Here is a 21,100-nt window from a genome sequence, read left to right on the forward strand (position 1 = left end):
CAGTAGATAAGATAGAGTGGAAATGTATAAATGATGATCTGGAAAGGTATATTTTCTGGTTTGAAGGGATCAACAGAGAAGAAATTGAATACATTAGGTAACGTTATTTATGAATATGGAATGGCAAGGTTTGGTAGGTTGCAGAAAAAGCAAAGGGGACAAGATAAAGAAAGTGTGGTGTGCCCTATGTGAAGCTCTAATGGATTGGCATAGGATATTTTACATCTTATCTTGTCTATTATTATAATTACTTATATTTGTGTGACAAAATATATATTTACAAATTTTCCCATGGGGAAAAGGACAATATATGTAAACGTACATTTTCATTATAAGGATACAAGCCGAGACTTTTATTTTGACAGGCAGTGCGGACGTGCTGTAATGTTGAGTAATGGAGGCTGAGTGAAGAAAACAAGAATTAAGGAACATATTGTACTTTCGTTTAATATGTTTTAAATTTATTTTTATATCCTTAAAAATCCTTAAAGTGAATAGCTGAGGTAATACTTTACTATATTTATTTTAGCCCTTTTCAGAATATGAACGAAAGAGACTTATCAAAACAAACACCCTTGGGTTTATGGGGTAGTGTCATTAAATTGAGTTTTCATAATCTCTTGCATCCTTAAATTATTTAAAAATGACACTGTACCTGTTATATTTAATGATTTTAATCCGATAGATGGTTTGAGCTTGCTAAAAAACTGCATTTAATTGTTAGTATAAATATCAATATCAATATGACAGGTCATCTGCATATATTCAAATTATTAACTTTGTGTGCAACCATGTTAATTGTTTTATTTGGAATTAAAAATACATATACCAATCAAAAATATGCACTGCCTGGTCAAAAACGGTGAGCACTATATTCTACATTTATTGTAAATGTTATCAGCTCCACTTAACATATAGATTATCTATGTAGTTCTACCCTGTAGAACTTCAAGTACACCCTGTACGTCAGCAGTCAGGACCACCACAGAGTAGATATAATTTGGGTTGTGGGTCATTCTCAGCACTCATATGGTGGTGGAGTTAATGTGAGATGAGATGGTATGAGTGGATCAGACAGCAGTTAAGAACTACCCTGACCAGTGCATCACATGCTAACTCACCACAACCATGAGAGGAACAGTGTGAGTTGGGGTTAACAAAGTATGTAGAGCAACAGATGGATCAGTGAGTCTGTTTAGAACTTTTTATTGCATCTGTAGGGTAAGTGACTTTATGTTGGCCAGGTAGTGTAATTTCAGTTGTATGTGTAATAATTTTGCAGGAAATATTTTAAAGTTCTCACTGGTCATTAACATCATCCAGACACCACCATGTCATATTTCTTTATGAACAGATACAAATAGGATACATTTGACTTGTGTAAGGAGAGAGACAGTAAAGGTACATTATGCAATTAAAAGAACTTTTAAAATTACACTACTATTAAAATTACTCATTAACATCTTTTTATCTGTTCTTGAAAATGTGATTTGGGGTTTTGATTTAAGCAATGTGCAATAATAACTAGTTTTAAATTACTTCTTGTAATGGAATACACACTGAATATCTGGCAAAAGAAACACTGTAGCAGTAACTAGTTTATATAGCTGTTTGCCATTGTCCCAGTAGTTTTACATAATTTAAACATTCTCAATAAATTTTTAAAAGACATTGTGTGTCTGCAGGATCTACTAGAAGAGAGCTGTCGCCTTGGACATGGCAAATGTGAGTATTTATCTTTCTTACTGTTACTCATTTATTCATTAGGGCTGTAATAATTTTCCTATTTCAAGGTTTGAAACTATTTTTCAAGCTCCTTGTTCTAGATTTGCAGTATATTGACTGTAGCTGTATTTGTTTTCCTGTCAGATTGGTTTTGCCCAGGAGGAAAAAAGATCCAGTAGATCTTTATTTAAAGTATAAATACAGCCTAATACAATTTTTCATGATCAGTTAAAGTATATTGTTTGGTGTGAAAATATTTTTCTTGGGTTTGTCTGTCATTATATAAATGAAACAGACACTGCAGCAGAGCCCAGCCTTCCCCAACAGTGCTCCCGGAAACAGCCCTTCCCACTACAGTGCATTTTTTTTTTAAGTTTAGCCAAAGATAGGGTTAGCTGAAGTAGCTGATATAGCTAGTTTTTCCAACATATCTGCCCCCTAAAATAGACCAAAATGTAAAATAGACCACCATCTATGCAGCTCATTATCAAGAGATTTTGTGTTTCATTCCCAGTGATGCCACAGCCATCTGTGTCCAGGAGGCAGAGGTATTAAAACTATAGGATGGCCCATCCTCTCTTCCATCAGTCAGCTAGGAGTCAAGCAAATGCCAAATTGTGTTAGATATTATAGCATCTAGTATATAGCAGAATAGAGGCATTTATTGTTCTTCTCTAAGCATGCAGAGCTCATGTAACAGTATTAGCAGTTAGTGTTCATCACCCCCTGCAAAACAGTGCAATGCCATGCAAAATCCCTATTAATTTTACTCTGATATTCTGCAGTGAGGGCATATATTACACCCACTGTTTTACAATACATACATATTTTGTGTCAGTGTTGAATGTGTGTGTGATTTGTTTGTATTCTGCAGGTGTTGTGTAGAAAAGCCAGGCATTTGCCAGCTTTTCGAGCTGTAGCTGAAAGGATTTTGTCTCTCAGAGCATTCTCCACAGCTGGATCCTCAGGATCAGATGAGCCTTATATAGCTTTTTCATCTCAAGCTACAGGTCAGATATTTCAATTGGATTTATTATGGGCTAAAAATCTATTACATTTTATAAAACACAGCTATAGAGATTGTGCTTGATCAGAAACTTCTCCTAGGCAACTTTATTAGAAACACCCACTTTATTGTTCAGCTTCTGATGTCCAGATATTATTGGTGTGGTGTACTATTTTCAGCATCCTAGTAAGGAACAACAGCCAAAAATATTAAGAAGATTAAACAAGATTGCATCTGTGGTTATATACTGGCCCTTTTTAAAATCTGCAGAATGGAAAAGCACTATCTACAGTCTCTTAAATGAGGGGCAATGTGTGGTGTCTGATGAAGTAGCCAGGGTATTCCCAGATTTTGGATAGAGTAATAATAATGCTAGTGATGTTGTTTTGTGCATGTGTGTGTGTCAGGTCCTAGAACAGTGTGGCCTGATGAGGCAATGGGCCCATTTGGACCTCAGGACACACGGTTTCAGTTACCAGGCAATGTGGGATTTGACTGTCACCTCAGTGGTCTTGGCATACTCGAAGGTCTTGGCGATCAGACAAAGGTCCTGAGACACCGCTTTGTTCCAGACGTCCTCTCAGCTCCATCCAGCAGCGACAGACACAAGTTTATACTTGCTCAGTTTATTAATGAGTATCAGGTAATATTTCAGCAGTAATATTTCTGTTAGTGTCATTTCTGTAGTTTTGTTTTACATTTGTTTTGCATAAATTCTTATTTAAAATCCACTGCCATTTACAAGTTTCAAACGATTTTTTAAATAATTTCTAAGCATTTCTTTGAAGATTGTTGCAGATAGTTCTTGAGTTATAACTCTAATTTCAATGGTTCATTTCATTTGGATATTTCAGTTCCTTATGAATGTTCTAATGAACAATACTACCTTGAGAATAGTATTTGTTAATTAATAACTCATTCACCAAAAAACATGAAGCATTACATTGTTTAAAACTTTCTTTAAATACCTCACTATGTTTAATAATATTTAAATCTGGGCAGCATCAGTTATTAATAAATTAAATACAGTAATATTTGTTAATATAAAAGGTGAGAGGAAATATTCTATTATGTGAAGTTACACGTGTAGTTATAAGTGCAGTCTTGTTTAGAGGACAATTTGTGCCATGTTTTTTGCATTTCTTTTGACACCAAAATGAACAGAAAACAGATGGAACTTAATAAATATGTTTAAACTTATTTGTTTCAGTCTTGTTCTGTTTGTTTGTTTTTTTTTCAGAGTAAAGAAGTCTCTTTATGGATTCAGAGAGTGAGTAAAGCAGAGACCTACTTCCATCTCTCTGAAGTGGAGTGCTCTATGCATTCCTGCCCTGAGCTGCTTAAGCAAGGTGAAATTCTGCTTAAGAGAGTTATATTTAAAATTAAAACTATTTAATGATTGAAATGTCACCCTGTGGAGTGACAAAAAAACGAGATGAGACACAACACTATGATTGTTTGTGATAACATGCCATGTACATAGCTTTTGCTTAAAAAAAAAAACAATTTAGTATTATTTAATATAAATGATTAAAAATATAAGATATACCTTACATTTCTAGGTATATTCATTCTTTCTTTTTATTTTAGAATTAGAGTCATTTTTCCCAGAGCTCCCTGTTAGTGGCATCACTGTCATCACTGTAAAGCAGAAAAAAACAGCCAGTGAAACAGAGGAACTGGACAGAGGCCAGCTGCTAGATAAAGTGAGTGACCTGCCACCATGATGACTTTTTCAAATTTACAGTGCTAAAACACAATACGGCCAAGGTTTCGTTAATTTTTTGTAACACAGGAGATTTTTTTTGTGGTTTGAAAACCTATGAGGTTAATTTTTTATATATTAATTATAATAAAGAGCAGAACGTTTAAGCCTGTACTAGACATATGGAAAAATACCTTGGAAGTATGTGTTTTTTTTTTAAATGATTAAATATATATTGTGTGTGTGTGTGTGTGTGTGGTCTTCCAGTTTGTTACTGGTGCTAAAGAGATCTGCTTCATGCTCTGGAGGGAAGGATACTGGGCTGACTTCATAGACCCTTTATCAGGAAACGCTGTGAGTATTGAGGCATTACTGAGGATTGAACTGTCGATCTCGAATAGACAGAGACAACGCCTAGACTGAAGTCAACATTTTGATTAATTGTGAGCCTGTGTTTCATCCAAGTATTAAAATAGTTATTCCACTATTTGTATACAGGCACTAAGACACATGCTTAATGATACCCAGCATTTTAAGTGGCGATCTCCTGTCATTGCATTAACACTAAATAATTGATTGCCTTTATAATACATCTTTGCAGTTCATTCCGCTTCATTTGAGCTTTCTCTCATTCATGTTTCTATGCATGTTTTGTCCACTAGTTTTTTGGAGCTCAGTCTCTGGACTCAGTTCTGGAGCTGGAGCAGCGTCACCACTCTGGGTTCCACATCGAAGATCTAGCATCCTGCAAAGTCATCAAACACATCCTGAAGGACACGCACACCTTTGTAGGGACACTTATCACCAATGCTCCATATGATAGCCCGGTCATGGAGCGGCTCACTGGATGTTTGGTCGAGTTGGAGGAAACACACTCACAATAAATGCACTAATCAATCATGTGAATATGACCACCTCTTTGTTTCTGCACTAACTCTCCATTCTCTCAGCTCTACTCACAGGAGTATGATGAGCAGCAGATGGATTCTACTCTGTAATCATAGAACAACAAAGTCCTCCTGTATGTACAGTGGAGTTGAGAGAACGGACAGTGTGTGAAGAAAAAGAGGTGGTCATAATGTCGTGGCTGATATGTATATACACACACATTCATTAACACAACTGCTGGTTGATTGTTTATTACTTGATTTTTAGGGAATGTTTTGAATAAAACCCTGGATTAAACTATTTATTGACAAAACTGGTGTATGTGATATTTATTATGGGTTAAAAATTTTGAGTGATATTTATTATTTTTTTTTAGACTTTTTATAAAATTCTCAGGATTGCATGCTCAAAACTGAGCTAATGTCTTTACTATGCCCCATTGTCAGTAAATGGTTAAAAAAAAAAAAAAGTGTCTCGGTATGCTAGTCTTTCTGTCTCTCTGCTCATGGCAGGGCAAAAACATCTGGATTTTTTTTAGATAATGGCGAAAATTCCAAACATTTAAAAGCACAAATCAAGATGAGGATATTGCACAATTCCTGCTCCATAGGTGGGAAATGTCTCCAAATTCAGGAGCTGGCCAACTGCATTACTGAAAGTGCAACAAAATTAAACAACTCAAGCTACAAGTGAGTTTCTGTAGTAATTCAGTCATTTCCTGAGTTCTGAACGTAAACCAAAGAACAGCATTCCCCACAATCGTAAACATTTGTCTCTAAATGAGCTGCTTAAAATTTATTTGAGGTAAATATTTAAGCGGAAAGTGGATTTTTTTTTTTTTTTTTTAGAATTAGGACATTTCTAAGTATTAAAATCCAACTGGATAGTGTTCTAATGTTCTAACATAACGTAACAAAATTCTGCCAAGTCTTAGCTCCAGTGATGTGGTTCATTGTGCTGAATGAACTGATGTTTCATATTAGTTAATATTAGTAAAGAGGGTGAAAAAGTACACAAATATATGTAAAGATACCTTTATTTACATTTCATATTTTATTCAACCTAATTTATTAAAGACCTTAGAAACATGATAAATCAAAACCAGATAAAAACACGATGATAAAAGTCTTCAAACTTCATTTTGCTGTTGATTTCAATGATCTCACTATTGGTAAAACATCATCCAGGCTATCAGCATCTGAAAAAAAATAATGCAACAGGACATTTCTTCTAAAATTAAGGCATTAATCAGGATTTTGCTCCTCTTTTCTGTAGTAATAGTCTATTTCCGGGAAGGCTTTAATACTTTAAGGATTTCATGGTAGCCAGAAGAACATTAGTAGGATCAGGTGCTCATGTATAATTGACAGTTTCAGATGCAAAATCTACATAAAATTTACAAAGCAGCTCCCTCACTCCAGAGTAGCTCCTCTGTTCCAGCCCAGTACTGGAGGTTTATACCCCTCTAGACAAGACTTGGAAATTGACCTTGGTGATCTTGCAATCATGTGCAGTTGTTCCAGAGCATTACATTTCATTCTGAGATCATCTATTGAGTGTCCACAATAGATGAAGTATAAAGTAGCTGAGTTCACTGAGTTACGAGGGGCGTTTATATATGAAAGAGCAGTGTACGTCATCAATTTTTCCACTCAGCTCATTTCAGGGCGGCAGGGGTCACAGGGCAAACAAAGAAGCCCTGGCATCTCTATCCCCAGCAAATTCCACTAGCCCCTACTGAGGGATCACCAGGTGTTCCCAGATCAGTGTGGAGATATACTCCCTCCAGTGAGCCCTGGGTCTACCTTGAGGCATGCTGTGCCTGGTATACCTCCAGTCTGAGCATCCTTGTCAAATAAAAGGTATCGGTAAAGGTGCACTGGTTCTACACCAAGCTCCTCCACAAAGCTACCTCACTTGATCACAAAGAATGAAGCCAGAAATCCACCTGAGAAATTATGGCTCCTTGTATCTGCAAGTTCTTACATTTAGTCATTACTCAAGCCTCATGACCCTGGTTAAGGACATCTCAATAAACTGCAATTTGTCCAAACAGGACTGAGTGACACATAATGATTGACTCCTACCTAAAATCTGCAGAAGCTGCAGAACAAAGGAGTGAAATGCAGGAAAAAATTCTTCATGTTCTTTCAGTTTCACAATAATGCTAAAGAAAAACAAAGAGAGGTATTATTAAGAATGGTTAATATAAACAGACTATTAACCAAATTAAGTACTTAACAAGCAAAGTAATGTCCTTCATAAGCTTCAGAAAGAAAATATTTTATTTTAATTATTCATTCATTGTCTGTAAGAACATCCAGTTCAGGGGTGCGGTGGGTCTGGAGCCTACCCGGTATGATTGGGCACAAGGCAGGAATACACCCTGGAGGGGGCGCCAGTCCTTCACAGGGCAACACACACACTTACACTATACACTATACCACTCAGACATGGGAAGAACACACCAAATTCCTCACAGACAGTCACCCGGAGCGGGACTCGAACCCACAACCTCCAGGTCCCTGGAGCTGTGTGACTGCGACACTACCTGCTGCGCCACCGTGCAACCCTTTATTTTAATTAACATATTGGAAAAAACCCATCAAATATGCCATATTTCATGTTTGTATTTTAAGTAAATAAACATAACTATTCAACAAAATGTGAAAATTCAATGTCCTCTAGAGGATATTTTCACCTATGCAATTGTTGTAAGATAATACCTGCATAACATTAGGCTTCACTTAAAAAAAAAAACATGGCTTTGAAAGTGATACATGGCCTCTGAAAGAATGCTCTAGAGTGTTGTACCTGTCAATGTCACTGGTTCCCAGCAGTTCATTTAGGTCTTGGCCAAAAAAGGCTCCAGTAGATGACACTATTCTGGCCACTGTGTTGACCACTTCACTAGGAGGCGCTCTATCATCTAACAAACAACAAAAGTACAGATACTCAGATTACAACTCACAGCAGGAATCAGACATATAACTTACTATAGAGCAAAGCTTTAATTCAATGCCACCTTAAAACTGTCAGTGGATAAAACATTATGAAACACGGTTTAAGTGGATATTTACTGATGAAATTTCATTAGTAAAGGGTTGTATAACAGAGCCCTACGATGTTTGTGAGACAAAACACAATATAGAGATAAAAAAGTAGGCTTTAAATTTTAAGGTACTCTTCTATGGTCCTGCTCTGTAAGGTTAATATGGGCAGGGCGATATCCTGCAGTGCACAACAGGAAGTGTAGGGGTGTTTATGTCTTATATAACTTTGCTGCAGAACAATCGAGAAAATCTGGAATAGAATCTCTCCCAATGTTAGGATCAATTTCAATGTTAATGTTCATGTTCATGTTAGTGTCATATTAAGAAGGTGGTCTCATTGCTCTAACTTCTGATCAGTGACCTGAGATGTTCATTAGAGATTACGAGTGGAAGACTGTAGTGTTCTCAAATTCAAATACCTCAATCTTAATTGGACTCAAAACAGGCATGCTGCCAGAGATTTTAAAGCCCATGAAAATATATTACACTGGGGCACACCATCCCATCGCCCCAGGCCATACCAACCCTGAAAATGGTACCCTCGCTAATAATGTTTGACAACATTTTTTAAACAACAGCAAGTTGCTTTATAATTTTCTAGAGTTAGTTAATAAAACAATAACTTTTATTTTTAGGCATGGGCCAGTAGCTGCACGGTGTGCACAGGAGTCACAGCACAATATTCCGGAATATTCCACTTGTGGCTCTATTTACACATGCACACACTCTAACTTCACCCAGAGTAAAACTTCTGGTTTACCATACGTGTGAAAGGAGTTTAAGATAAATAGCCAACATAGATAACTACTAAAATTTGACATATATATTTCAGTGAATAAATGAATAATTGTGACAAATTGAGAGGAACTGAAGGAGGCAGAATTGATGGATTTCAACAGACAGACTGGTATTTGAAAACTGAAAAAACCTGGGCTGTTTTTGGTTGGCTGTGAGCATGTACTGTTTAAATATGTTTCAAAAATGTGGTTCTATAACTTAGTCCACTGTAAAAAACATACTGTGCCACATTTTGCACCACATTAAACACATATGAGAATTCACACATTTCAGCCCTTAATCCCAGATTAAATATGTTTGTGTTCCATGCACTGATTTTTTTTCCTTCTTCAGTGAAACAAACCCATATCTAGAATGTCTCGAAGGTTCCTCATGGCGTTGGTCATCTCACCAAGCCGAGTGTACACCTCATTCATTCGGGGATAAACTCCACTGAGGCTGGGAGCATCAAAAAGCTTCTGAAAGTGAGACACCATTGCCTCCAAAGTGTGTTTGGTGGGGCTTCGTAGGATCTGTAGAAAGGAAAAACGTAAACATTGTGAAAATTGAGTTAGGTAGTTTTTGAGTTAGGAACTTTGGCATCAACCATGAATAAGTCAGGATGTTTATCTGTGGTTTATAAATCTGGAAAAAATACCTTGTCATCTGGAGAAGTTTCATCCAGCAGCAGATCCACCATCAGCATCACATCTTCAACTTTCACAGGGTCTGATCCGGAGAACACACTCCTCTCTGGCTGCCACGGCAACAGTCTCTTGACAAGTTGGCCCAGCGAGTGATTGAGATCCTGATGACATCAAGAAAATAAAGTTATTATAGAAGGGTTTGTAAAAGGTACATAGAAAAAATGGAAATCTGCATGATACAAAATAATGAATTAATTATAATAGAATGTACAGTTTCACACAGCAGGTTTAGGCATGAACTCAGTTTATATTATCAGATGTGTTTAAATAATGAGGGGACAGTTTTAGTTTTTACTGAAGCTGACCGGCAGAGAACCGAGCTGCTGGCTCCAGAACTCCAGAGTGGGGACAATCAGCTCCAGCTGTTGACTTGGATCTCTGACACTCTGCACGTCAGCAGGTTGCCTAAGCAACCCCAAAGGTGCCCTTGGATTGGTCAGGAGTGCCATGATCTCATTAATAATCTGTTAAAAACAAGTCATTATAATACGACCTAAACCAAATGACCAAATATGTATGTCTAAGATGAGCTAAAAGTAGATTTACACTAACATACTTGAGTAGAATTTAAAGTATATGAAAATCCATCAGTACTTTACTTGAACCTAGGTACTTAAATATAACTAGTCATCACTCAGCATGACATACTCTTATCTTTCAACATAGACAAGAAGAGTATTTTGCATAGTTAAAAATAGCAGTATAAATTTTAAAGTTAAAACGGTTGCCCATGTTTTGAGAGAGAGAAAGAGAGAGAGAGAGAGAGAGAGAGGCACCTTCTCCAATTTAATGGCTGCATCTGCTTCTCTGCAGCGAGTTTTAACAGCAGACACAATGTTACTGACATCCTGCAGATTTAGCTCGGAACAAATCTCCTAGAACACAACACAATATGAGTTACAATCCTTTAATTACAGCAAATGTTTTTTTTATTCCACAGAAAAATAAAAACTTTTATCATCAAATGGGAACTTTACAGGAAAATGTAACAATATGCTTCCATTCAGTGTAAAGATCAAACGATTTTCAAAAGATGTATAAAACAAAGTGTCAGAAAAGCTGGAAGAAATGGCTAATATATTGACAAATATTAACTCATGAAACTACTTGATAAACTGAAATTTGGTACTGAATGATAAAAAATTATTTGATTCTCCTGTGGTACAATTTAATAATATCCATAAATAATCTGGACTGCAAAATGATGGAGAAAATGCTCATTTATTTAAAAAATATTTTGTTTGATAAGGGGCTCCAAACATTGAACAGCCATTGCCAGATTTTGCCCTCACTCACACATACCTTGAGATATTTCAGGTAGAGTGTGTTCTTCTGGTTCTCAGTACTGGAGATCCGAGCAGATTCGTCTGTTCTCTGTGGCCTGAAAAACAACAAAATCTGTTTAATAGAGGCACAATAACATTTATAACTCCTTATATCACTATATTTTATAACAGATGTTTTGTATCACCGAACAACAAAGTCAACATGCTTGGAGGAGAAGAGTAACTGCTATATTTGTTAGGGGCTTTTTTTTCCATTTCATGGTTCATTTGAAAGCTGATCATTATGAGTTGATTCAACAAAAATCTTTTACGTTCTTTAAGGGCTTATTGGTGTTTTGAATGACCATTTATTGACAGCTTAAGGTTTTTTTTTTTGTTACTTCTGTCAGAATGTTTGTTTCCACTGGTGAAAGATTAACATTAGATAACATTTACTTACAAAGTGCTCAAATGTCAGAAAATTCCTCTTTAATTAATGTAAATGTGGGAGTTGTTATGTTGCTGTAATATAAAGTAACAACGTACATGCTGTTGTTCTGCTGGATAATCCGGTCCATTCGTCTCAACTGCTGTTTACAGGACTTAAGCTCCTTCATAGTAGGTCTAAAATAAACATAATCACAAGGTTACATTTTAATCCAATCAAACATAATGTCCCATTAGTGATCCATTCAGAGTCTTGGGGTTTGTCTTCTGTTACTGGTTAAAATCTGCCTGTAGGGAAACAGTAGAGCAAGGATCAACATTTGGAATTATAACTGCTGTGTTTCCTGTCATAGCATAAACAACAACATAGGCTCCATGCTCCCTTTATAGTTGGATGTATTGTGATTCTTTCCAATCGCAATAGATAATTTATATAAGTGGATAGATCAGGGATGTCCAAAGGGGACGGACTGGATCATATAAAAATTCTTAAAGGCCAGTCTCTCTTTCCAAGTATATTTTTCATAAATTATTTATAACACTGTATTCAAAATATGAAAAACACAAATTGACTAAACAGTTTATATTTATTACCTGCTAAATTTAATTTTAGAGCATTAACTGCTGCAGGATATCAAAAGAGTGTAAAATCCAACATTTTTCTGCACATACTTCCCTCTTGAAATCGCCGGTTCTCATCGTCAGGTGAAAGAAAAACTGCAAAGTGCCAGCGGGTCACTAATGATGTATTTTTTAAATGAAGCTGTGGGCCAATTCAAATCTTACAGGGGGTCTGGGGGCAGATTTTGGACACCCCTGTAACTAACTAAAAGAATAAATCTATGAATGAATTAATTTAAACCTGGATTCCAAGTCCTGTTTGAGCCTCTGGATTTCATTCTTTAGATCTTCACGCTGAGCTTTAGTTTTCCTCAGCTGCTCTTGGTATGACTAAAACAAACAAAAAAAACAATACACTTGCACTTCAAATGTTCTAGAATTTATATCCTGAAACAACTTAAGGGGCATCAGACTAATCAATGAAACTTGAATTGAATTTGAAGATTCTTGCAGCATTTATTCCCATTAACATATAACATTTCAGAAAGCTACATTTTTATAAACTAGAGCTATTTTCATATATGAACTCCAAACAATTTCTGGAGAATCAGGCCCATACATTTTTTCCTGAGTTGCCCTTTCAAACATACAGTTACTTTTGGAAATATCTGGAAAAATTCTGGGTTACCATGCATATCTGAAAGGGGCTCAAGCAACTACGGTAAGAAATTTATGCCCTCATTCTTTCACCCTGGGGAGCTGGTGTCCACCACATTTCTTCGACTTCTCTACTCTGAGCACACCAATTTAATCCTGGATATTAGCTTTTCATAAGTGTTTTAAGGAGGAAAATCACCATACTATGCTAGACTCCCTTCAGGACTGTGCCTTAAGCACTGCTGGAGATGGAGACTCCTTCATTAAAATATATATTTTTAAATACAGATTTGTACATAGATATACAGACAGAGAGATTACAGAGAAATGAGAGCAACCTTTAGCAAAGCTTTGTAGTTAGATGAGGCTAAAGCTGATAAGTCCGAGTCTGAAGAATCTTTCTCACATGAACTATCCTTCCGAGTCCTGCAGGAGAAGGTAAAGAAGACTGAAGGGACAATTTGAGCACAAGGCTTTAGATGTGATTGCTACATTGTTAGCCACATAAAAATATGTGATAATTCTTATAGAAAATATCATTATTTCATCTCTTAACTTTGAATACAGACTGTTGGTTTATGGCTTTCCTCTGTGTATAGTCATTTCCTCATCTATGATTTTATCAATCTATTACAAGAAAACTGAGCTTTAAGAGGTACTCACTTCAGTTTGTCACGCAACTGCTGCATTTGGGATTCATAAATGTCAATGACATCCAGGATCCTGCAGGAAAAACTAGAAAATATAAGCTAAGATCCTACAACAGAAACATTGGTGTAAACATAACATATTTTACATCCTTCTTCCTTAATTTATCTCTCATAATGTAAATATATTTTATTTACCAGAATAACTACAAAAATGTTGTATTATGTAAACAATGTCAAAATAAACACTGTTCACTCCCAAAATTAATCTGTGATAAAAAGCCAGTCTTGAATATGAAATTATTGCTTTTGTGATGTCACTAAGGGTTGTCTCAGCTCTCTCTGCTTAAATGAGGCACAATACAGGACAGCCAACAAGATCATTCAGGTAGATATCCTAAAGGCACTTTAAAAAAACAGGATAAATATAGGAAGGAGTATGTTAATGTTAAATCAATTAGAACTGTTTTCATTCATAAAGCCCTATAATGTTATAAGTGAACACCAGCAGACAAATCAATGGTGTTACCAAAATAGCAGCATATTCCTCTAAATATATAGAACAAATACAGAGAACAAATCTAGATTTTAGATGTTCAGTAGGACCCTTGTGTATCAGAATGAGTGTGTAGACTCACAGCTGGTCACTGGGAGAGTGTGTGTGAACAATGCGGTTTTGAATCTGCTGAAAAGCCTGATTCTGCCTGGCTACCCGTCTTTCCTCCTCTTTCACAGCATAGGATAGTTTCTTCTGTAGGTCAGACACCAGCTGCTTCTGCTCACTAAGTTGTTGCTGGAGAGCCTGACAGTGCTTCTGGAAACATGTAAATACACACACACCCACACACATATACATATATTTTTATATTAGAGATTCACTTCTTGATGGTTTCCCAAATTAGTAATTTACAACCTCACATTATTTTGGCCTCCTGCACCATCACACACAAATCAAATGAAATCAGGCTTATTGTCACAATACATAATACGAATTTAAGGTGAGTGAAAAACATGGGTGCATAGTCCCTCACAGTAGTGAAAAATAAGCCGTACTGAATAAGCAGTCCTGAAGCTAAGAGTGCTAGGAATAGATATTTGCAAAAATGTGAAATTCCACCAAAATTGGCCTAGCTATTGCCTGTGATGGAGATAGTGTGGACTATCCTACTCACCCAGACACACAGAAAGAGAGAGAGAGAGAGAGAGAGAGAGAGAGAGAGAGAGAGAGAGAGAGAGAGTTGTGTTTTGACATAGTGCAGCACCATATGTTGCCCATTCAAAGCCCAAGAGGTGATTAAATATGTTACTTACCATACTAATACTAGATATTTACCTCTGATTCTCTCTTATCATTCTGCAGCTGTTGGATGTTGCTGTGTTGTTGAGCAGTTTTTTTGATGAAGGAGTCCTCCAGGCCTTGAACTTTGACCTTAACGCCAGACAATATTTTCTCCAGCTCCTCGGCTCTCTGAGACTGCCGCGCAGCCCGAACCTGCTGTTGCTCCACTTCCTGCCTGGAAAAGGGAGTCTGGACATTAGCATCTCTAAAGTTCTATCTTGCATATATAAGGAATTCCAGGTCTATGCAAAAAAAATGAATGGGATTTTTGAAAATGGCTGACATTACAACGTACTGTAAATTAAACTAATCCATACCAAGTATGTTTTGTACTATGTTTCTACAGTCTCCTATAAAACAAAAGTCCAAATAAGGACTGGGAATATTATTAAGTCTGCAGCAGTGCAAATAAACAGTAAGTGTGCATTAAAATATGCTGAAGTGCATAGTCATTTTCATTTGATTAGTTGACCCCAGTTTATTTATACAATAATATTTACACAAAACAAATTTAAACAAAACACTCCAGCAACATTTAAAACATATATACTCTATTCGTAAAAAAATATTTAATGCTTAGCTAATAAAGTTATTCATACATTCATTCATTATCTGTAACCGCTTATCCAGTTCAGGGTCGCGGTGGATCCAGAGCCTACCTGGAATCATTGGGCGCAAGGCGGGAATACACCCTGGAGGGGGCTAATAATGTTATTAATATATATTATTAAATATGACTTTCATTTATATACATTTTTGTGTTTATAACATTTCTTTTTCAAAAACATATGCATACTTTATCTCAGGTTGTTACAATTGACAATACATTCCACAAATTATAATAATTGTAATTGTAATAAACTGTTATTATAATTAAATGGCCACTGTTAGGTTCAGTCAGTTCACTGTATTAACTGAGTCTGCATGAGTATAGATCATATTTTAATGGCCAGCATGAAATGAAGTTATACTGCAGTAAACAGAAGCTTGCAGTGGTGCATCAGAATCCCTCCATGAGGCAGGAAAAGAGCCTGAATGACAGCAGGTGGTCAGCAAGGTGATATGTGGGTCTCTACATAATTAAATAAGAGCATGAGAGTACTTTTTCTACAGGAGCATCCCATCCCCAGAGGAAGATCACCACTCTTCAATAATTCAGTTCAATAAAATAAACCCCTTGAATATTTATAATGAAATATGTTCAAACAATGGTGTGCAACAAGTATTTGTTTACTTGTTATCACAAATGAAAACAAAAGCATGCTATTTTGTATTAAAAATATATCATCCATAGCTCATGTAAATGGAAAGCATTGAAATTGCGTGGATATTTTTTGTAAGCAGACAAGGATATATTTAAAAGTAAGAAAAAATGTTTTAGTGTTCCCAAATTTTTTTTAACATTTTTTGGACATTTGTTTAAATTAATCAATAAACAAGGAATTGTTTATTTTCTCTAGTGATTCTACTTCACTTTATGAAACCACCGTTACACTGACACCTAGTGACTTGGATGTGTCTTTAAAACAGCAGTCCCTAGTTGGGAAACCTGCTCCATGGAGCAAAAACTGGATCATTCGGGTACTGCAAAGCAATTTTATTTCTGAATTAAATGTGCTGAACTTTATAGAAAAAATGCCAATTATAAATAATCACTATCCTAAATACTTTGAGCCACATATTAATAATAAAAATTACTAAAAGCTCCTTTAAGGTGGACTTTTTCCTTAAATAAAGTACCCTCCTCTTACTTGAGCCGAGTATTGGATTGAATGAGCTCCTGAATGAGGGCCTGCCTCCTCTCAGAATCAGATGTCATGGTCTTTAGCATACTCCTCATTTCTGCTGCAGAGTTCCTCTCCAACAGAACCAAGTCTAAAAAAATACCAGGCAATAAACAACAACCACAAATATTAATACTGAGTAGAACTAATAGAGTAGGAAATTCAATAGAATAGTAAATTAGCCCGAAACAGTTCAGATTTCATGCCATAGTCTGATTATAATTCTTTAGGAAAGTATTCCGTTTGTGTAGTCAGTGTGTATGTACAAATACAAAAGTAAAAGTAGTAAAGTTAAAGCTAGGGGACAGCAAAATAATATTACCAGAAGCCACCTACACTGCAGTTTGACAAGCATCCAAAAAACACTTCAGTGTTCATATAAATACCTGCCAGGTTCTTGTTTTCTGTTGGATCTGCAAAGCGAACAGGTTTGAAGCCATGATGCTGTAGCAGACGATTAACATTGTCCCACTCCATCTGCTCCTGCTGTAAAGCAAAAATAAACACCAAATTAATTAAACAGTTTAGTTAATCACTGTTTCTCTGTATAAACAAATGGTCACATTTGTTTGAATTGTATGATACACAAATACGTGATATTACACACATATAACTACCTGAAACTGACTGTAGGTCCAAAGAAAAACATAAGTTTTGTCCCTAGATTGAAATCGAGTGGCCACTGCTGTACTGTCCATTTTTATCTGACCTAAATACTACTTATACCTTCTACAGAGAGAAGAAAAGAACAGCAGAATGTTTGGTCGTGTTATGTGGACTCAATTCATCATTTAATACCCCCATGAAGGGAGTAGGAGGGGTACAAATATCAAATTACCACACCCTGCTCACCTGACTGGTCAGAGAGGGGTTAAAACTCACCTTTTCCATCTTTATACTCCTCTACTCTGTGGAAGCTTTCTTATTTTTGGTGGCAGCCAAAATATCATTAATCTCATAACATCAGCTGCAGTGTCAGGAGTATGCACAATTCTAAAAGCACAGTAGAACATATGTTAAGATTAGAAATGTGCAAATACACAGGAAAATGCCTAACATCAATGCTGTGGGACGGTATATATTGCTAAAATAATCAACTTCAAAACAATATGCTCTAATGCTAAACCTAATGTAACATCATCAATACTTAAAGTGGTAATACTTCACAATAAGTGTACAATGATTAATGGCAGCGCTGAAGTTAAGCATTACTAAATATTAAAGTGAGTTGGTCGCTCTTCTTGTCTTTTTTGGGGAGTAGAAGATATCCTGGTAGGAATTTATATTCAGAGAAAAAAGCAGTAATATACCTTAATTTTAAAAAGTGTTACACTTTATAAAAAAGGAGAAAGAACTCAATGAAGCCAAAGATTTAGATTAAATTATAAATATTAATAAATTTAGAAAATGTTTTCAATTTATTGAAGTTCATATTAAGTTAATGATTGTAGAATTATTATTTAATTTAGGTGTAGGATTTAAACAACAGAAATATTTTAGCTGCAGGTAGGAAGAGAGTGGGGTGGGCTCTATGTGAAGCTCTAATGGATTGGCATACGATATTTATATCCTGTGCATGACTATATTTACAAACAAAAGTTTTGCCAAGGGTTACATTTTAGCCCCACATCTGGATGCCCTCCAGGTCTGTGATGCGACAAGGATGTGTTAAACACAGAACCAAGGGCAACACAACCTCTCTAAATTAAGAAAACATTCTAGGGGTCCTTGTGGCCCCTACGTATAGTTGCATGGCTGCCCACATTTATCTAATATACGCAGCTCAACTGGGTCCCACTAATGGCAGTTATTAACCCATCAACAGCCCATGATCATGCTGAACCTAGCTAGAACATGTTCAACTTATGTGGATTCCATTACAGCATTCTGGCTGGGTAAGTACATTACCAAAAAAATTAAATACAACAAATATCAACATTCTGAAAGACTATGGGATTCATTTTCTTAGATGGTAAATACAGTTAATGAGATGTTAACTAAGCTAGTACAGCTCATTAAATTGGAGACATTATTGATAACATTAATAACGAGTTCATTACAGTTTTTCCCAAATGTTTAAACACATTTCCAGAAACTCTACACACAAAATAGTTTATTACTTAGTCAAAAAGACACAAATCTCTGGCAAAATGAAACACAGCACTCAAAACCATGTTCTCTCTCCTCAGAACTGATTCCCTTCACTGAAACACTACACACAGCTGCTATATGCTTATCTCTTACAATGCATCAAATATACAGTGATATGACATTCATAACACTACCATCAAACATGTATATGTATGATTTGCTTAATGAGGCCATGTTACATGTTCAAATGCATGTGTGTGGAAAATCGTTTTTTTTTCCTAATTTTGGTGAAGTACAGGGTTTTTTGTCCCAAAACTGCATTTACAACACCTCATGTGTCTGTAACACAAATGTGACTCATTTTACATAGCATGTAGCAAAACAAACACTAAAAGGAAGAAAAGGGTCACAAAATAAATGTATTCACTGCAAAATGCATAAAACAGGTTACTCTATATCCTGCCTTATAAATTATCAAAGTTTTCTCCCAATTGTATTTGTACATGAGTGAGATGAATTGGAAATTGAGAAGTTGAATTTTGAAGCCCAGTGTTTCCAGGTGACCAAAGTTTCCTAAATGATGCAGTGTGTGTTTAGAAATTTGTAAAACTGTGATTTAGTATGGTATTTCATTGAAAACAAATGGAATTGTGCTTGGACTTTAGCAGTTTAGAGTCATGATGTTGATACATGAACTTCAAGTTTTTAGAATTGTGTACAGTTCTTATTTTGTGCATGCAATGAAAAAAAAAAACTGATTTACAATGGAGAGTTTACTGATTTAAAGTCGGGTCAGTGGTGCCGAGACCTGAACTGCCAGTTTCACAGTTCTGGGTGTTAAAATATAAGTATATCAAATATACGTACACTAATACCTCAGCTCCTTTATTAACGTTTTATATCTGAAATAATTATTTAATCTAAAAGACAACCCACTAATATCAAACAAACCGAGGCATCAACGGTACTGATTTTGATCTTAACTCTAATATAGCTACATCTCTCAACTTTACAGTCAGTACACACACATAAACAAACTAAACAGAGGTAATTTAATGAACGCTGGTTCTAATACACACTCTAATCCTACCTTTAGATCTTAAAATCCAAGTACTCCTCAGTTAGTCCATCCATCCATTATCTGTAACCGCTTATCCAATTTTAGGGTCGCGGTGGGTCCAGAGCCTACCTGGAATCTCCTCAGTTAGTGATCATTCATATTTATGTTATTTACAACAACGGCGCCTTTGTTTTGCTTTTCAAAATAACTGCTGAAAATGAAGTCAAAACCTACTTCCGCAAAACGGACCAATTGCAGACCAGCATGACGACAGTTCCCGCCCATATTCATAGGATCTATGTTCCAAATCTCACACACAAGTCTACAAACTGCAAAGTATTTGATAAATAGCGTAGGATTGTTTGATTCATATTCTTAATTTATAGACCATCGTCCGATCGGCACCAACAATAAACAATATTCCTGATTCTACACTCATGATACAAAGTACAGTGAATGTAGCTTATCAGCGTTTGCGACTGTTATTTGGCCAGACAGTCTATATACAAACGAGTGACAGGGAGAACATGTTTTTTTATGTGCTTAAATTCCATCAAGTTCTCACAATATAACAAGCCCTCCCAGAACAGAAGAAACGCCTGCTCCAGCGAAAAGGAATAAACTCCTGAATAAGGCCCTTCATTTCAGAGAAAATGCTGGATGTGTGTCCACAAACGTCTGGCAGGGTAGTACCAACAAGTACCACAAGATGGCAGAAAAAAGACAACAGAGGGAGCATATCAAACGGTATTTAAATCCTGAAGGGTCATTAATATTAATTCATAAAGATTAATATTACGAATTAAATTATGTATCTTTTATATATTAACGAAAGTCTGATCTAATACACATTCTCCCTGAATCTTACAGAAATTCTAACATTTCTTTTTGTACTAGTGGTCAGTTCTGGTTTGGTCAGGTCGTGGTTTGAGAAAGAAAGAGAGAGAGATCTGGACTGCAGATAGTCAATAAACGGTTGAAAATACTTAGTAATCACTGGTGTCCAGACATGATTCTCTTCTCAGCACAGCAGTGAAACTGAAATTGTGAGTGTGCTAGTGTGTGCGTGTGTGTGTGTGTGTGTGTGTGTGTGTGTGTGTGTGTTGGATGGGTGAGTGGTCATATTTTGTTTACAAACATCAGGGACCTTGCTAGGTTGAATGGTACACCAGTCAATAAATTCAGACAAGAACTATGGTCATGTAATTTGACATGAACACAATGTGGAGCTCTGTAATGCAACCACCATTACAGGAAGTGGTTGAACATAATTTAGCAAATAATTCAGGTGAATGACCACCTTTAAAACATTATATTTTGAAAAGATTTAGGAATATGGATAAATATCGGTCTACTGGCAAAGCCAGATACCACTGTTTAAAGTGCAG

The 21,100-nt window shown here is 36.0% G+C and overlaps 2 protein-coding genes across 4 annotated transcripts; one reads left to right on the plus strand and one right to left on the minus strand.

Moving 5' to 3' along the window:
* Window positions 1-371: 371 nt before the first annotated feature.
* On the plus strand, window positions 372-5,627 carry LOC136679306 (cobalamin trafficking protein CblD-like). The gene is made up of 8 exons (XM_066657755.1): window positions 372-503; window positions 1,686-1,725; window positions 2,600-2,735; window positions 3,139-3,374; window positions 3,972-4,080; window positions 4,322-4,437; window positions 4,704-4,790; window positions 5,099-5,627. The coding sequence occupies exons 2-8, from the start codon at window positions 1,717-1,719 to the stop codon at window positions 5,318-5,320; spliced, it is 915 nt and encodes a 304-aa protein (XP_066513852.1). The 5' UTR covers window positions 372-503; window positions 1,686-1,716; the 3' UTR covers window positions 5,321-5,627.
* A 761-nt stretch (window positions 5,628-6,388) lies between these two features.
* Window positions 6,389-19,936, minus strand: LOC136679349 (centrosomal protein of 70 kDa-like). 3 transcript variants are annotated; one of them, XM_066657821.1, is made up of 18 exons: window positions 19,743-19,936; window positions 17,444-17,554; window positions 16,948-17,047; window positions 16,529-16,652; window positions 14,772-14,952; window positions 14,077-14,252; window positions 13,455-13,514; window positions 13,130-13,217; window positions 12,436-12,524; window positions 11,673-11,750; window positions 11,164-11,242; window positions 10,638-10,736; window positions 10,167-10,325; window positions 9,813-9,962; window positions 9,519-9,687; window positions 8,139-8,253; window positions 7,412-7,491; window positions 6,389-6,522 (listed from the first exon to the last, which is right to left on the minus strand). In XM_066657821.1, exons 2-18 carry the CDS (start codon window positions 17,450-17,452, stop codon window positions 6,461-6,463), a joined length of 1,818 nt encoding a protein of 605 aa, XP_066513918.1. In that variant the 5' UTR covers window positions 17,453-17,554; window positions 19,743-19,936; the 3' UTR covers window positions 6,389-6,460. The 3 variants fall into 3 exon arrangements, with proteins under 3 accessions (XP_066513918.1, XP_066513919.1, XP_066513917.1); XM_066657822.1 differs by lacking the exon at window positions 17,444-17,554; XM_066657820.1 differs by lacking the exons at window positions 17,444-17,554; window positions 19,743-19,936 and adding an exon at window positions 17,179-17,292.
* Between the last annotated feature and the right edge of the window lie 1,164 nt (window positions 19,937-21,100).

Source organism: Hoplias malabaricus, chromosome Y (assembly GCF_029633855.1).
Source record: "Hoplias malabaricus isolate fHopMal1 chromosome Y, fHopMal1.hap1, whole genome shotgun sequence".
Taxonomy (NCBI): Eukaryota; Metazoa; Chordata; class Actinopteri; order Characiformes; family Erythrinidae; genus Hoplias; species Hoplias malabaricus.